We start from the raw sequence: 17,193 nt of genomic DNA, 5'->3' as shown, positions 1-17,193 counted from the left end.
TAATTGAAAACACAATACGTTCTATCTCTAAATAAGGTGAAGGATATTAATTATATTATAATACAATTTAAGGATCAATATGAGCAGTATGTTACAAAATTTCATAATTTACAATACAAATTTATTTGTGAAGACCATAGACCGTGTATTAACTAATTTGTACATGTCACAAAGAATGTGCGCGGAGCGACATCACACTAGGGATTCACTTTTTAATTTTTTTGGTTTTTTTGTAAACAAATCACATGTGAAGATTAATCCACGTTTAGGGATACTTAGAAGCCCATTTAGCAAAGAAAACAAAAAAAGACCTCATATTTGACGTTTTGTGAAATAGCAGTAAATTGACTACCACAACATTCTATAAAGAATACGATTCATCGTGAGCCAAGAATTTATTTCCAAATGCACCGTCCATTAGTTCGTTGAGCTTTCGTTGTATTCTATAATCTATACTAAAGCAATTTAAAACGTGAGCAATTCTTATCCTGATTTATTTTTGGGCGGTGCTTTCTCCTTCTCAACATCTTTTTCTAGGTATTTGAGTTTGTCTTACTTATTCTTCCATATGCAGTTGGATATGACACCAACTTGCTAAAAATTAACATAATTAGAAGTAGAGAAATTAATGATATTGTCCTTTTTTCAGTTGGAAAGAGTATATTAGTGTATAAACATTTACAAAATGTAACTTACAAATCTCCGTCCAAGCATTAGGTAAAAATTCACCTCCAACTTCTAGCATGTCACTTATTTGGACACGTGTAAAAGTATCGGCTTGCATCTTCTTGAGACAAAAACATGATTACTTATTACTCATTAGAATTTTATAAATATGATCTTTTGGTAATGAATTTAATCCATTTATGAGTGTAGGAGTTGATTTGGGTTGTGTTTTATGTCATATGATCCAAGTCAACAACTTTAGTTAAAACAAGAACACGTCAAATCATTTAAACATGTTGACAATTCTCACGGACGGTTTTTAACCTTCATTAAACCTGATCAAGATGGATAACACGTCAAACTACGTTCCGATCAAAACACATTCTAGTGCACCCACAAAATCTTTTTTGCTTCATTCCTTTAACGAACATGTTTAAACATCTCATAAATCTTATAGAATCACTTCTAAGGAGTATATTATGGTGGAATCTTAATCCAACGTCTAAGTATTTAGTTTTCAAACATTAATAGACAAGCAAGGACCTCTAAAACTTTATATAAAATCACGTAGTCTCTTAAATACAGTTTAACCGTATTGAACTATATCTTGTTACAAAATTACTTGTTTATACACAATCGAATAGTGAACCACAATATTGAGTATATTAGCATACATACATGACATGTTAACGGATTCACCTCGTAAAGGCGTACCACCCGAAGTGTTCACTATCGAGGGGCCCTTATAAATGTGACGTAAACACGAATACTAAATATTATATAGAGGCTTCTTGTATTATTTTGATCTCTAGCGTCTTGTTATCTGTATAACGAAAAAAGACATAAAATATATTAGTGTTACTTCTTACCACTACCTAACGTATAAATTTGAAATGATGTCACTACCAAATATGTGTGTCGGCTAAACCAAGCCGCAACGACACACACAAATTCATACTTAGGGTTTCAATTCCGATGGCAACGCCGTCGTTTAACTTGCCTGTAACTGCTGCTCAGGTATGCTATTCGTTAATTGCTCTGTGGTCTATAACACTATAATAACCAACTGTTTATTAGGGTTTTAATGTTTAATAATTAATATAGGTTGGAACGTACTTCGTAGGACATTATTATCAGGTGCTTCAATCGCAACCTGACTTCGTTCACCAGTTTTATAGTGACGGAAGCACGGTGCTTCGTGTTGATGGTATTAACAGAGAGACTGCTACCTCAATGCTGGTAATTTGTTTACTGTGTCTGCAATTAAGCTCATTTTTAGTCTTATTTTGGTGATTCTGCAATTTAGGGGTGTGCACGGTTCGGTTTTTGAATTTTTGAAAACCGGTTGGTTTCGGTTTTGTCGTTTGAGCTTGAAAATTTGGGCGTAAATCTTATTGTTAGTTAATAACTAATTGATTATTATACATTTGGGCTAAAATATTTTATAGTTACATATTTATTAAATTCTTATAAATTACTTAAATCAAAAATAAAAATTGAAAATTTATAAATTGGTTTGGTTTCTTCGGTTTTTGTTACATGTAAAACCAAAACCAAACCGCACGTATGATTTTTATGAAAACATATAGTTAAACCGTTGGCCCAAAGTTATAAAATTTGGGCCTAAATCATTTTGCTAGTTAATAACTAATTGATTGTTATACATTTGAGCTAAAATGTCTTTGTTACATATATATTAAATTCGTATAAATTACTTAAAATAAAAAATAATGAAAATATATAAATTTGTTTTTTTTTGTTTTTTTGGTTTTATTACGTGTGAAACCAAAACCGAACTGTAAGTTCGGTTTTTACAAAAAACATAAGACCATACCGTTATTTTTTTTTCGGTTCTGTTTTTTGGTTTTGGATATGTTTTATGCATTCCCGCTATTTTGCGTATATTTATACACCAACTGGTGACAAACGTTACAATTGGTATTTAATGCAGCAAATCCATGCTCTTGTCATGTCTTTAAATTACACTGGAATAGAAATCAGGACGGTTAACGCTCTCGAATCATGGGATAGAGGTGTTCTCATGTTGGTTTCGGGTTCGGTGCAAGTAAAAGATTACAACAGCAAGAGGAATTTTGTGCAGACATTTTTTCTTGCACCTCAGGAGAAAGGTTTCTTTGTGTTGAATGATATCTTTCACTTCATTGGTGACCAACCGATTCATCATCTTCCTGTTGCGTATATGAACCCTAACGATCTTGTATCCAACTTCAACGCCTCAACTGCTGTTCGAGAACAAGGTTTTGTGCTTTATTGCATTGCATCATTAATATTTACTTGCATATACTTTATGTAACGTCTAAATTTATACAATTTGTCACAGTTGTAGAAAACGGTGCTGTTAACAATTACAGTTTCCAAGAGCAACAGTTGCAAGCCTCTGGTGCTGAAAGTGTTCTTGAAAATGGTTATGTTGGGCAGACAAATGGTTCGATTCAAAACTCTGTGAATGCACTACAAGACAATATGGCACCGGTTGAAGAAGTTGTAAGAGAGCCTCAAAAGCATACTTATGCTTCCATTGTATGTGATTTATGTTTGTATGCTGTAATTTACACATTTCAATATGTAATTGTCTTTAAACTGATTTTTATTATCATATTGTTGTTTTAAGTTGCAAGCTGCTAAAGGGCATTCTGCACCATCAGCACCTACAGAACAGCCTGTCACAAAGAGTACAGGTTCTTTGGAGTTGAACGATAGGCCTGAGCCATCTGGACAGCAGGCGGTTGCAGCTTCAGCTGAGGCGATGGATGACATATCAGCTGTTGATGATGAAGGTGCCTATTTAATAGTTTTTATTCACTCATACAAACACCAATCTTTAGCCGCTTTTGTTACTGATGCTGTGTTTAGCTTCATTCAATAACACAATCACTTTTTAAAGACACGTCCTAAAACCTGTATTGTTGCAATTGATGCAATTATCTTGCTTTTTTTGGCATCTTTTTGTATGTTTGAAAGTAGATTTAGAGTGTATTCGGCTCCTTTTTTATTACATATATACATCTGAAACTTTTAAGCCATTTTGCATTATTACATATTATTTATATGTATATTGGCTCTACCAGCTGAGGTGAAGTCTGTTTATGTGAAAAATGTGCCATCAACTGCAAGTGTCTCTGATATTGAGGAGGAGTTCAAGAAATTTGGTAAGATCAGGCCAGATGGTGTTGCCATCAGAACCCGAAAGGTTAGATTTTTTTTAACCGTATTGAATGAATGAATGGTGTAATGCTTTTTTTAGCTATAAAAGATTCTAAGTTGAGTAATATACTAATATGCCAAAAGCAGGATCTTGATGTGTGCTATGCATTTGTTGAGTTTGAAGACATCACCAGTGTTCATAATGCAATCAAGGTTTGACCAAGTATTTTTTTAAATCTTGTAATTAACCAATTATTCTTTAGGGACGTCTTGGTTTGTATTAATTAAATTCAAACATTAATCATGTAGGCGTCTACTGTTGAGATTGGTGGGCAGCAGGTGTACATTGAAGGAAGGCGAGCAAATAGAAGCAATGCATATCGAGGTGGAGGTATTGTGTGTGTGTATATGTATATATATAATCAACCATTGGGTGAATAGTCATATACCCTTGAAAACTTGCATAATATCATAATTAACCAACTAAAGAAAGTAATATCAAATTTATTCATTCAGGATACCTCAAATTTTATATTTACACATTTCATTAAATACAATTTATAATATGATCGTTATACTCTTATCTTTTGCCTTACTATCTAAACTCTGATATTCTAATGCAAATATTAAGGGAAGAGTGTATTGATATTATGATATATTTTTCAATAAGTATGATATTGTACCCCTGAAAACCTGTGTAATATTATCTTTACTCGACTAAAAAAGTTGATATCAAATTATCCGTTCAGAATACCTCAAATTTGATATTTTATCCATTTCATTAAATACACTTATATAATATGCCCATTGTACCATTCTCTTTCTTCTTACACTCTAAACTTTGATATCATAATGCAAGTTCGAGGGGAGGTTATAAATGTCATGAATTTGAAAATGGGTATGATTGATGTTATGTTTTTATCGGGCAAATTTGATGTTATACCAAGTTCTAAGGGGACATATGAAATTATCTGTAACTTACAAACGGGCCGATTTGAGCAATACTTTATCTGAAAAACATGACAAAAGTTTCTTTAAAAAACTGTCAGAAGTTGTTTCGGGTCAAAACTGGTATAAGTTACTTTTTTGAACCACGTGTAGGAGGAAGAGGAAGAGGAAGAGGAAGAGGAAGAGGGCTTTTTGGAGGCAGAAACTATAGCAACAGCAACCGAGGAAATGGGCACGATGACAATGGTTACTCCAGACCGAGGGGCGATGGCTACCATCGTCGTCAAGACCGGGCTTATTCCAACCCTCGCCATGTTTCTAGAAATGGTCATGAGTGAACCCTTTCGGTTGTGTTTTAATGGTACACATATAACATTATATAGTCTTTGAAAGAAAGCGATATGATGTAATGAGGCAGTTTTTAAAAGCTTGTGCTGAGTCTATGCATCTCGATATATTTGCTTTCGGATGCTATTCTTGGTTAAAAGGGTTTTGACCTACAGAAATAGTATTTATATCAGACACAATGATTTACATTTACCAAGTTTGGTGTCTTTTACGGTGTTTTTATTTCTTAATTTCTGGGTTCTTTATTACGCTTATGCACACGTATGTATTAGTCGGTTGTGATTTTAGCGGTGCCAATTGTGTCGGGTTCGGGTTAAATTGTTCAACCTGAACATGACACAGTTTTTTGTTTATGTAAAAAACATTAACCCTAACTCACATGCACTTATAATCGTGTAAGTTGTCTAGTTACAACGATGCGTGTCAGTTGTATTATTACAACAAAAAATCTAAACTGATTGCCATTGTCTAGACGTGCACAAAATCGGGTATTTAAAAAACCCGGAACCGGGTAGGAACCGGTTCCGGGTATGGTCAACAAAAGTCAAACCAGGTTCGGGTAGGAACCGGTTCCGGGGATAGTCGGGTATTTGATCGGGTTTTGACCAGTTCCGGGTCGGGTTTTGACCGGTTCCTCTGGGTTTTTTCGGGTTTTTGACCGGTTCCTCCGGGTTTTTTCCACCGGTTCCGGGTCGGTTCCGGTTCCGGAACCGGCTCCGAGGAGAAATACTATACCGGTCAGGAACCGGTTCCGGGTATGGGTTAGAACCGGTTCCGGGTCGGTTCCACCATGTCGGTTCCGGAACCGGTTATTTTGTGCACGTCTACCATTGTCTGTTTATACAAATTACAATAGTGCATGTAAAATCATTACAATGGTGCATCTCAAACCACACTGTGTATCTAAAGCCACTTTAGAATTAGCATATGGATACCAAAGGGCATGTTGCCTAGTGGCATCAAGGTGTATGAAAATACATCTCACTTTTAAGGTTAAAGGTTCAAGTCAATTGGTATGTGTGTATAATTCCTTTAGAAAAATAGAAAATAATAAACACATGTAGAGCCGTAGAGGTGTGTGTGTATATGTCTTAGTATATATTAATATTAATATTAATATTAATAATAATAAGTTGGTGGGGGGCTCACAAAGTATGTTATTGATTTTGACAGCTGTTAATGAAATGAGTAGGAGTCTCCTTTCCCAAACAGAGTTTTATGGTGAATGTCTTGAGAATGCTGGACAAACCATAATAATAAATTATAACCTCTTTTTCAACCCTTCATTGTTTAAATATATTAAAATACAAGACCAAATACAATGTCCGTCTAATTCATAATTAAATAATTTGATATGCCAAATTATATAATCATCAATACTAATTAAACTAATTATATACATTATCAAAGAACGAAACAACTAATATTAGATCATATTTTATAAAAACATAAATACATAATAAGATTAATACTATAATATACAAACCAATTTGATTATATGTCATAATTTAAGTTTTAATCATAATTACAAAAACATTGATCATGAATTCATGATTAACAATTTACAAAAGTGAGCTATGGAGTAGAACTTCTGATCAAGTAATTTTTTTCTTTATACAATGAAAACTAAATAACTTTTAAAAGATTTCAAATCTTTTAAGTTTTCTAAGCAGTATTGCATGCTTTCCATTTCGTTATAGACCTTAATAAGTAATAACACGCCACCTTTAAAATAACCTTGATGCGAAAGATAATCTTTCGGTGAACATAGAGTTATATTTTTAAACATTCATTCCATCATCATATTTTTAAACAAGCAAAATAAAGAGTTAAAACATTTTTGTTTAATAAAAAAGAGGCACTAGAAAAGTAAAAGGTGAGAGCATAATATATATGTAGACAACAATATGTTTTAGTAGAAAAATGAGATAATATAATGAAAACAGCAGACAAATGGGTCCCTAGCTATAACCACATACTCCTGCTCTGTTTCCTCTTAGGTGATCACTTTTCATCTTTTCTTCAACCCAACTTTTGAGTTGTTCAAAATCAAAACAATCCACTTTCATTTCATTTTATTTTCACCTGAAAACAAAACAAAATAAAAACATCTCTACAACCCATTTCTGCATTCTTCTTCTTATTTTTCCTATGGACACAACTTTCCGGCTAGGTGGTGGCAGTGCTGGTGGTGGTGGTGATGAGGAGGAGTTGGAGTTGGGACTAGGTTTGGGTCTTGCATCTGGTGCTCACAGGTTAACCTTTTTATGATCATCTTTCACTTGTGTTTGTGTATGTTTTGGGTTGGATATTAGCAGGTTTGAGTTTGAGCTTAACATGTTTCGTGTCGTGTCCTAACAAGCTAAACACCTATTAATAACATGTTTATGTTTTTATTTTGATAAATATTTTATTTATGTATGTTATATATATCTATGAAGACTTTTATGGATTTTTGTTTCAAAGATATTTAAGGATTGTTATGTATTTTTGTATTATGTAAGACTTTTTTTTAAACTTTTGGTAATTTTGTTTTAATACACATGTGTTATTTATCGCGTCCCTAAAAAAGTCGTGTCTTGTTGACTTGTTCCTAAACAGAGGTTCGTGTTTGGAAAGAATTACACGATTAGCTATCGTGTCGTGTTCATCTTCAGCACCACGGATAATCGTGTTGTTTCTTGTTTGACTTATTCCTAGTTTGGTTTCATTCACTTATAGTTGCATACCAAGAAAAAAAAATGGTTCTTTAAAGATTCTTTAAAAATTGGGAAAATATAGATCATTGAATATTGGGATTTGCTTTGAATGTTTGATGATTATTAGTTTGGTTTCATGCATTTAAGAGTTGTACTATATGCATTTATAGTTGCATACAAAGAAAAAGTTGGTTGCTTGAAAGTTTCTTTAAAAATGGAAAAATATTGTTCGTTTACCATATGCATTTATAGTTGCACACCAACAAAAAAGATATTGATGAAAAGTTTCTTTAAAATTTAAAAAATATGGTTCATTTAAATTGAGATCTGCTTTGATGATTCTTAGTTTGGTTTCATGCATTTAAGAGTTGTACTAAAGGCATTTATAGTTACACACCAAGAAAAAAAGATGTTTGCTTGATGCCTTTAAGGTTTCTTTAAATTGTGAAAATATGGTCCATTTGATATTGGGATATGCTTTGATGATTCTTTGTTTGGTTTAATGCATTTAAGAGTTGTACTGTATGCATTTATAGTAGCACACCAAGAAAAAAAGATCCTTGCTTGAATGTTCCTTTAAATTGTAAAAATATGTTTCATTTAATCTTGGTAAATTCTTTGATGATACATAGTTTGGTTGTATGCATTTATGAGTTGTACCGTCCGCATTTATTGTCGCACGCCAAAAAAAAAGATTGCTTGAAAGTTTCTTTAAAATCGGAAAATACATGTTTAAGTTGTTTAATCTAAATGGGTCATGTCTGGGTTGACCCGTTAACCCATTCAATTAAATAGCTTGGCCGTTAACCCTTAAAACTAGAATGAACAAAAATATATTTTATAGGCTAATCTGTTTACTACCTGTTTACAACCTACCAACCCGTTTATGGCCCATTTACAACTTGATTAAATATCACAACTAATTCACAACACGTCAACCTGTTTATTTTTTTATATTTATTTTGAATAAAACACTTGTTATTTTCTTCATATATTAAATAAAAAGATCCAATTACAATAGAGAGGTGGATCGCCGCCACCCCCTTTTAAATGGCAAACCTGACGTCGATAAGTTACCGTGCACGACCTGTTGAGCTCTTTTAAGAAACGTAATAGTTTCGCGGGCAAGGGATCCGTTTACGGCCCGTTTAAAAGTTGATTTCAAATTACAGCCCTTAAACAGATCGACCCGTTAATCCTAGAAAATTAGAACGAATAAAAAATATTTTAGAACGCCAATCTGTTTATGACCCGTTTACAACTTGATTACAGATTACAACTCATTTACCACATGTCAACTCGTTTATGGCCGTTTAGAACTTGATTAAAATTACAACCTATTTACAACCTGTCAACCCGTTTGGCTCGTTTATATAAATGGGTTACACGGGCCACCCTGTTTATATATTTTTTCTTTGTGAAAAATTATAAAATGTGGATCTAAAATGAACTTAAATCTTGATTACAGTCAGGTGGTGGGATGGCCACCTGTGAAGACTTATAGGATGAACAGTTTGCTTAACCAAGCAAAATTTTCCAAGAATGAAGGCGAAAGTGGGACCGGCACTTCAAAGAAGAAAAAACACGTTGACCACGAAAACAAGAACGATGAAGTTACAGCCAAAGAAACCGGGCATTCGGGATTTGTGAAAGTGAATATGGACGGGCTGCCGATTGGAAGAAAAGTCGATTTAAATGCACATGATTGCTATGAAACTTTAGCTCTAGCTCTTGAAACTATGTTCTTGAAAGCATGCCCGAGTTTCACATCTATCCGTAAGTACATTTTTTCATTCAAGCAAAATAGGCGGGCCAGGGGTTGGGTTTCGGGTCTAAACGGGCCGTGCATGGTTGACCAGAAATCCTTTTTCCAAAAGAAAAACTAATAATTTTTTTGTATATTATTAAACTTTCAAATATGCTTACAAAGTTATTTATATTTATGCACTGAATATTTCATAAATGGGTTGGCCCGTTAGAAGTACAGCATAATCGAATTGATGAACGGGTTGAAATATTATTCAGGTGGAGAAAAGCAACAACGCTCTCGGCTTTTGGATGGATCTTCTGAGTTTGTGCTAACCTATGAAGATAAAGAAGGAGATTGGATGCTCGTAGGTGACGTTCCGTGGAGGTATTATGTTATATAATCAACCTTTAACCTCAAGAGACTCGGGTTTGACCAAATGAGTATCATTGGACCTGTATTACTCGGTTTTTCGTCATGCTTACTTATTTTTTTATGGTTTTACCAGGATGTTTTTGGGCACTGTGAAAAGACTAAGAATCATGAAAAACTCGGATACTAATGGACTTGGTACGTCGTGCACATCTAAGTTACATTATCGCTAATGTTGCGAGTTTAATAACTGGTCAATTCGGATTTGGGTCAAACTTGTCATTTTTGGTGCTGGTCGGGTCGGGTTGACTTTTTCATAAGTAAACAAGTTAAAATAAATTATATATGTTTCTATATGCAGCTCCAAGGTACCAGGAAAAGAATCAGAAGCCAAAAAAGAAGCTTCATCAAGTGTTAAAAAGATAAAGAAAAATACTCTAAAAGACTAGAAAAGATTGAAGCTTTTGTTTTGGTTCGGGTTCGCTTTTTTTTTTTGCGGTCCATTCGATTCTTTTTCAGTTTTTTGTTGACGTGAGATTATTATAGTTCCATACCCGACATGAAAGGTTTGATCAAGTTTCTTAAATATTTCGATTACAAATTGTGTTATACCTATGGTTTGTTTCAGTTTTCGTTGTGTATTCAAGTACTAAGAAGTGTACTTGTGAGACTAAAATGGTTTTTTTTTCCGATCCAATATGTTCTCTGGATGCATGTTTCGACCTCGTTGTTTGTGTGTGTACGCCACGGGCTCATTTGTTTTATATTTAATCTTAATTGGTATAATATAGACAACCTGGTGTTAATGTGTCTGCTCTTTAACTTAATGTTCAAGGGTTTAACTTAATGTGCTGGTCGGGTTTAGGTATTCCTAAAATACCCAATTATTAAAGGCCGTCTCAAACCCATTAGTATTTATCGGGTAATTACTCTTTGGGTTTCGGGGATACTAAACGGGTTTTGGGTTTCTTATCGAGTTTTGAGAAATGGAGAATGAAAATTTGGAAATTGGGATAATGGAATGTGAAGTGGGCGGGACTGAGAGGGAATAAATCTTCATTTGGGATTTGAAAACTGGAAGAGCTTTTCACATCAAAATCATATTTTATATTTAAAATAAATATATAATAACATAAAGTTATGTCGGGTATATTGGGTATATAATCAGGTAAATGAGTCAAATCGGGTATACTACAAATTCCAATCATGTTCAAAGCCCATGAAAAATTTCAAAACTAATCCTAAACTCGTCCCAAACCCTAATGGGCCGGTATAACCTATCCCATTATGTCGGGTGAAGAAACACTAAGTGACCCCGAGTAAGTGTATTCTTGGCCTGCTGGGTTAGTTAGTTTCAACCCTGCGCTTGAACCTTCGTTGTTAGCTGCTCCATCAGTGTAGAGTCGCCAGACATCGCTAATGTCTTGTGCTGGAGAGGGTTGAGCCTCTTCCTGGCACTCTTTTTCCCGCGAAGCGGGGACTTCTGCAATAAAGTCGGCCAAGGCCTGGCCTTTTATGGCTGGTCTTGGCTTGTACTTTATCGCGTATTCTCCCAACTCAATTGCCCATTTGGCTAGGCGCCCTGACAACTCGGGTTTGCCTAGAACGTTTGCAAGTTTGAAGTTTGTGAGAAAGGTGATTGGGTGGCCTTGGAAATATCGTCTTAGTCTGCGTGAAGCCTGTACAAGCGCTAAGACTAATTTTTTCAGGGTGGAGTACCGGGTTTCCACGTCTGTTAAGACGCGGCTTACATAGTAGATGGGCATCTGGATGCCCTTTCCTTCTACTAGTAGGACTGCCCCAGTTGCTCTGTCTGTGGCGGAGAGGTAGAGAATTAATTCCTCCCCCACTTCTGGTGCTGTGAGTGTTGGGAGTTCGACCAAGCGTGACCGAATCTCTTGAAAGGCTGCTTCCGCTTCTGGTGTCCAGCGGAAGTGCGTTTTCTTCAAACAATTTCTCAATGTTGACACGAATGGGAACGACCTATCCACATGGTTTGCCAAAAAGCGGTTGAGTGCGAGTAGTCGTCCATTCAGTGTCTGAGCCTGTTTGATGGTAGTAGGTGATTCCATTTTCATAATGGCTTCAACCTTTTCGGGGTTCACCCTGAAGCCATCTTTGGTAACGATGACTCCTAAGAACTTCCCATCTTCCATCCCAAAGGAACACTTGCTCGGGTTGAGCTTCATGTTTATCTTTCTGAGCGTGTTGAAAGTTTCTTCGATGTCTTTCAACATCGCCTCTGGCTCGAGGCTTTTGATAACCAAGTCATCCATGTAAACCTCCAAGTTCCTCCCGATTTGGGCATGAAACTCTTTGTCCATCAGGCGTTGGTATGTGGATCCGGCATTCTTTAGTCCGAATGGCATTATTTGGTAACAAAATGTGCCATCGGGCGTCCGAAATGCGGTTTATCCTGATCGTCAACAGCCATGTGGATTTAATGGTACCCTTTATACGCATCAAGGAAGCATTTAAGGCGAAACGGTGCTAATGAATCTACCTTAAGGTCAATTTCGGGTAATGGGTAAAAATCCTTGGGGCATGTAAACCTCCAAGTTCCTCCCGATTTGGGCATGAAACTCTTTGTCCATCAGGCGTTGGTATGTGGATCCGGCATTCTTTAGTCCGAATGGCATCATTTGGTAACAAAATGTGCCATCGGGCGTCCGAAATGCGGTTTATCCTGATCGTCAACAGCCATGTGGATTTAATGGTACCCTTTATACGCATCAAGGAAGCATTTAAGGCGAAACGGTGCTAATGAATCTACCTTAAGGTCAATTTCGGGTAATGGGTAACAATCCTTGGGGCATGCTTTGTTTAAGTCTTTAAAATCTATGCACATGCGCCATTGTTTGTTGGATTTTGGTACCATGACGGGATTTGCAACCCATGTTTGATATTTACTAACGCGTACGATGCCTGCGTCAAGGAGTTCCTTGACTTGGATTCTACACGCGTTAGCCTGCTCAGCACCCATTACGCGACGCTTTTGTATGACCGGCGCAAACGCTGGGTCACACTTGAGCTTATGCTCAGCCTTACTTCGAGGTACACCAGTCATGTCAGCTGGTGTCCACGCGAAGATGGCAATTTTTTGCAACAAGCGTTTGAGTAAGGTGCGTGTGGGATTAGTGATCATTGGGCCAATGGTAACGGCCTGGTCAGGGTATTTGCCATTAAAGGCCCATTCTTCTGGCTCAGAGGTGGTTGGTTTAGCCATTTTTGGTTTGAGTTTAAATGAGACAGATGCGATGCATACTTGGGGGATGCCCGTGATCATAGCGACGCCCTCAGCTGTTGGCCATCCCATCATACCATGGACCGAAGGCACCACGACATTAAATCTTGCCATCCCATCTCTCCCGAAGAGAATGTCGTATGTGTGGTGTGGCTTCCTCATTACAACGAAGTCCACGTCTTCTGTGCGGGAGTACTTCCCGTCCGTGAGAGTGACGGGGAAAGATAGGATTCCCAAGGGGGTGTTTGTGCTGCCGTCGAACCCTTCCATCGAGGCGTAAACTGTTTCTAGGCGTTCTTTGTCTTCGTCGTCTAGCTTGTCGAAGAACTGCCTATACATTACCGTTGATGAAGCGCCATTATCAGCAAGGGTGCTGGAGGTGATGTAGTGCCCCAGCTGGCTTTTGATGACTATGGGGCCTTCTTTGTTGGCCCCCCCTGGCACACGCGGGAAGCGTACTTCTGCTTCCTTCCACGCACTTGACTCTGTTGTTCGTCGTTTTCTTTCTCTGATGTTGCCGTGAAGCATGTGAATGCTGATGTCGATGGGCTTCCGTCCATTGCGCTTGTACCGATTGTCTTTCCTCCCTCCGTTCTTGATTGACGCCACGAGGTGTGTGAGTTTCCCATCTTTGACGAATGTTTCGACAACATCCTTCAAGGATGTGCATTCCTCCGTGGTATGCCCTTTTGTCCAGTGTAAATCACAGGATTTTCTCTGATCAGCGTTTTGACGCTGTCGGATTATTGGAGCCTTTGGCCATGGGAGCTTCTCGGTGGCAAATATCTCGGTGACGCTTTTGGTGAGTGGCGTCCATCTGGGATTCCGGTTCGACGACTGCATGTTGTCCCTTCCGCCTAAGAGAGGGCTAGAGCTGGATGAGGTGTCAAAGTTTACCCTTGACTTCCAAATACCAAGCTTCCTCCTTTTGTTTTGTCGGGCGGTACGGACGTTGTTTTCTCTTGTTCTCTGAGTGTAGAGGTTTGTGCTTTGGGGAAGATTTCTACCCAGTTGCTTCTCCGTTTCGGCAAAGCGTTTAGCTGCCGTCATGATGGCATCCCACGTGGATGGCATGCCGTCTTTACCTGTCAACGTGCGGATGAGCTCTGGGTACTCAGCGCCCTGGATAAAAGCGGCGCGAACAAGATCTTCGCTAATAGTGCCCAGACTTAGCTTTTTTGAGTTGAAGCGAGTGATGAAGTCTAGCAAAGATTCGTCTTCCTCTCGGATGCAGTTGAGGATCGTCCATTGCTCTTCAGTATATTTTCTTTGTTGACTGAAGTGCTGGCTGAATTTGTGTTGAAAGTCTGCCCAATCGTAGATGTGGTGGACCGGTAGACAATCAAACCACGCTCTGGCTACCCCGACGAGCGTCATTTGGAACATGTAACACCATGTGGGTTCCGTCCAATTACTGAAGGTTGCCCCCGCTATAAATCTGTTCATGTGATCGTCCGGGTCAGATATGCCATCGTAAGTGCCTATGTTGGACATCTGTTTGGCACTCTTTGGAGCGATTGCTTCCGCAATGTCCCTTGCAAATTTGGATGTTCCCGCATTCGCAACAGTTGGTCTGAAAGTTTTGGAGAAGTCACGTGGGTTTCCCCCCGTGTTCCTTGGTTCGAAAGTTTCTTCGAAATTTCTTACCGAGTGGAAGTCTGCTTCTTTACGCTTCCCTTTCGCCTTATGACGTGGGTTTGCGTCACTGTCAGATTCTTCCCAATCTTCATCATCCACATACTCGCAATCATTGCTCATGTTGAGCTGTTGTCAAATGCTTCCGAATTTGTCATTGGCCTGTTGGAGTGAACGTAAACGTTCGTCCAACTCGGCTTAGAAATTCTTTCTGACGTGCTTCCGCCCAAGCTTTAACTTGTTCTGGTGTTTGTCGGGGAAGTCTCGTCTGTTGTCTCCCCAACTGGGTATCAATGAATCCCAGGAGAGGATTGTTTACTGCACTTGCCCCGGCTTGGGTAACCGGGGTAGTGTTCGTAACAATCGTGTATTCACCGGTGTTCCCCCCAGTAGCTGGGGTTGTGGTTACCGGAGTTTCTTGGTTACCCGGTGGCTTTGGCATCAGAGTAACCTTAACCATCTTTCCAGAAGTTTGAAAAAACTGATAAAAAGAAGAGTTCTAGCTTAATGCACGGATGGCGCCAATGAAGAAACACTAAGTGACCCCGACAGATTAAGGATAATCTTAGGGTTAAGTAGATGTTTCCCACGAGGGTTAGGTCCGGCAAAGATGGTTATTCTTCTCAACCTGCAAAACAGACACCGTAAGCTCGTCACTGAGAAGGGGGGGGGGTTCCTCCTTGTGACCACCCTTCGGCGTGAGAATCAGACTAGGTTGCTCTGAATATAAGTGTATATAGAGAGAAATAGCTAGAGAGAAGATGATGATACCGTTCCAAGGTGTTGGAATATTTATAGCCGAAGGTAGGTTTCCAAGCAGGTACGGCCAGCTGTATATAATATTCCTTTTCCACCAACTATGGGCTACGTTCGTGCCATGATAGGAGTTGGTGGGTAGGCAGCGGATGATAGCGACATTTTGTACTGGAGCGTGCTCCTCCTCGTACTATTGTCAGTGAGCTGTCACCCTGTGATTGGTTCATAGGTTGCTTTTGTCAGATCTTGTCTATTTGTCCATACCTTGGTAGGTATAGTACAAAAGATCTTCTAGAAGCGTACGGACTGGCTCTTTTGGGCCGGAATATTCCCGCCCTGCTCATTCATTCTTCAGGTGACATTACTGAAGTATAAGAGTTAGTGCCTTGTGCGTGAGACTTACTGTTAGTGCGGGTAGCCTTCCTTCTTGGCTTGTATCCACAGCTGCAGGGATAGGCAGGGTACTGTACCAAGGGAGGCTTTCCTGCGGGAACAGCTGGCTTACTGCGTGTAAGGTCTTCATCTCTCTGAGCATGGTGGGTTCTGCGGATCCAGTTGGTCTTTGCGTAGACGTACCTCTTCAAGGTGAGTCTTGTGGGTCCAACTGGGCTTTGCGGGAACCTACCTCTTCATCGGGTTTTGGGTTTTTCCGTCAGGTTCAGGTTTCAATGTCATCTCTAAGCTTAAGGTAGGTTTGTGTGTAGTTTGTTTCTTTTGTTTTGCTTGTTTAGTCCGACCCTTTTGGGTTTGGGGCCTGCTTAATAAATGTCGCCATCTGGTAAAAGATACAAAAATAAAAATGTATGATTGGCTGATTAGAGATACATCCATCACTCACAGACGTCACTCTATTAAAGTTTTGGTGGAAAGGATAGACCGGGGGTGCCGGGGGTGGGGGTGGGGGGCATGGCTACACTATACGGATCAAGTTTTGTAAGGGAGTGTTTCAGATTCCTTATTTTATTAACTTATCGAAAGCTGACCACGATAACTCACTCTTTTTGGACCTATTTTTGATCTAAAGGTAACTCATCGCTTTAATCTCTCCTTTCAAAGAAGCTGTGTAAATGAACTAACAAAACTTTTCTTTTTGGACCTATTTTTTTTTTATTCAGAGGTAACCAATCGTTTTAATCTCTCTCTTCAAAGAAGGTAAATGAACTAAAAAAAACTGTTAATAGTATATATTGCAATGTTACATAAGGTACCAATGAACATATATCTAAAGGAGCCCTTATATTATGGCACCAATTATGCAACAAATATGGTAAAGAAATAATATGTAACGGCAATCTAACAAAGAAATAATTATAATATATTTTAGCAACCTCGTTATGAACTAACGCGTTTCTCTTATTCCGAAGACACCACATCATAATCGAATAAACCACATGAAAAGCTTTAGCCTTATCTTTAGGAAACGATACGTATCTATATAACTCCAAATCCCAAACACTAGAGGCATAGATTGAGGGTATATCTTGCACCATCAAGAGATCGAACAACACACCACACCACTTGAGCTACTTCACACAATATATAAACATGATCAACCGATTCCTCCACTTTATCTCTACCACAAACCGGACAAACCAATAAGCGTACCGGGATGT

General features: G+C 38.2%; 2 protein-coding genes across 3 annotated transcripts; both read left to right on the top strand.

Moving 5' to 3' along the window:
• Nucleotides 1–1,612: 1,612 nt before the first annotated feature.
• LOC143637748 (nuclear transport factor 2-like) lies at nucleotides 1,613–5,278 on the top strand. Of its 2 annotated transcripts, none has more exons than XM_077105065.1 (9): nucleotides 1,613–1,683; nucleotides 1,771–1,905; nucleotides 2,618–2,924; nucleotides 3,008–3,207; nucleotides 3,299–3,359; nucleotides 3,756–3,877; nucleotides 3,979–4,044; nucleotides 4,141–4,229; nucleotides 4,958–5,278. In XM_077105065.1, the coding sequence occupies exons 1-9, from the start codon at nucleotides 1,642–1,644 to the stop codon at nucleotides 5,115–5,117; spliced, it is 1,182 nt and encodes a 393-aa protein (XP_076961180.1). In that variant the 5' UTR covers nucleotides 1,613–1,641; the 3' UTR covers nucleotides 5,118–5,278. The 2 variants fall into 2 exon arrangements, with proteins under 2 accessions (XP_076961180.1, XP_076961178.1); XM_077105063.1 differs by having other exon boundaries at nucleotides 3,299–3,464.
• A 1,958-nt stretch (nucleotides 5,279–7,236) lies between these two features.
• Nucleotides 7,237–10,670, top strand: LOC143637724 (auxin-responsive protein IAA13-like). Its single transcript, XM_077105044.1, has 5 exons — nucleotides 7,237–7,382; nucleotides 9,295–9,602; nucleotides 9,852–9,960; nucleotides 10,082–10,143; nucleotides 10,307–10,670. Exons 1-5 carry the CDS (start codon nucleotides 7,279–7,281, stop codon nucleotides 10,369–10,371), a joined length of 648 nt encoding a protein of 215 aa, XP_076961159.1. The 5' UTR covers nucleotides 7,237–7,278; the 3' UTR covers nucleotides 10,372–10,670.
• Nucleotides 10,671–17,193: the final 6,523 nt, after the last annotated feature.

The sequence above is a fragment of the Bidens hawaiensis genome, unplaced genomic scaffold, assembly GCF_021521415.1.
Source record: "Bidens hawaiensis isolate Kalapana, Puna unplaced genomic scaffold, B.hawaiensis_p1.1 tig00008407_1, whole genome shotgun sequence".
In the NCBI taxonomy this organism is placed as follows: domain Eukaryota; kingdom Viridiplantae; phylum Streptophyta; class Magnoliopsida; order Asterales; family Asteraceae; genus Bidens; species Bidens hawaiensis.
The sequence above is the reverse complement of the archived record's forward strand: the minus strand, read 5'-3'. Positions and strand labels throughout refer to the sequence as shown.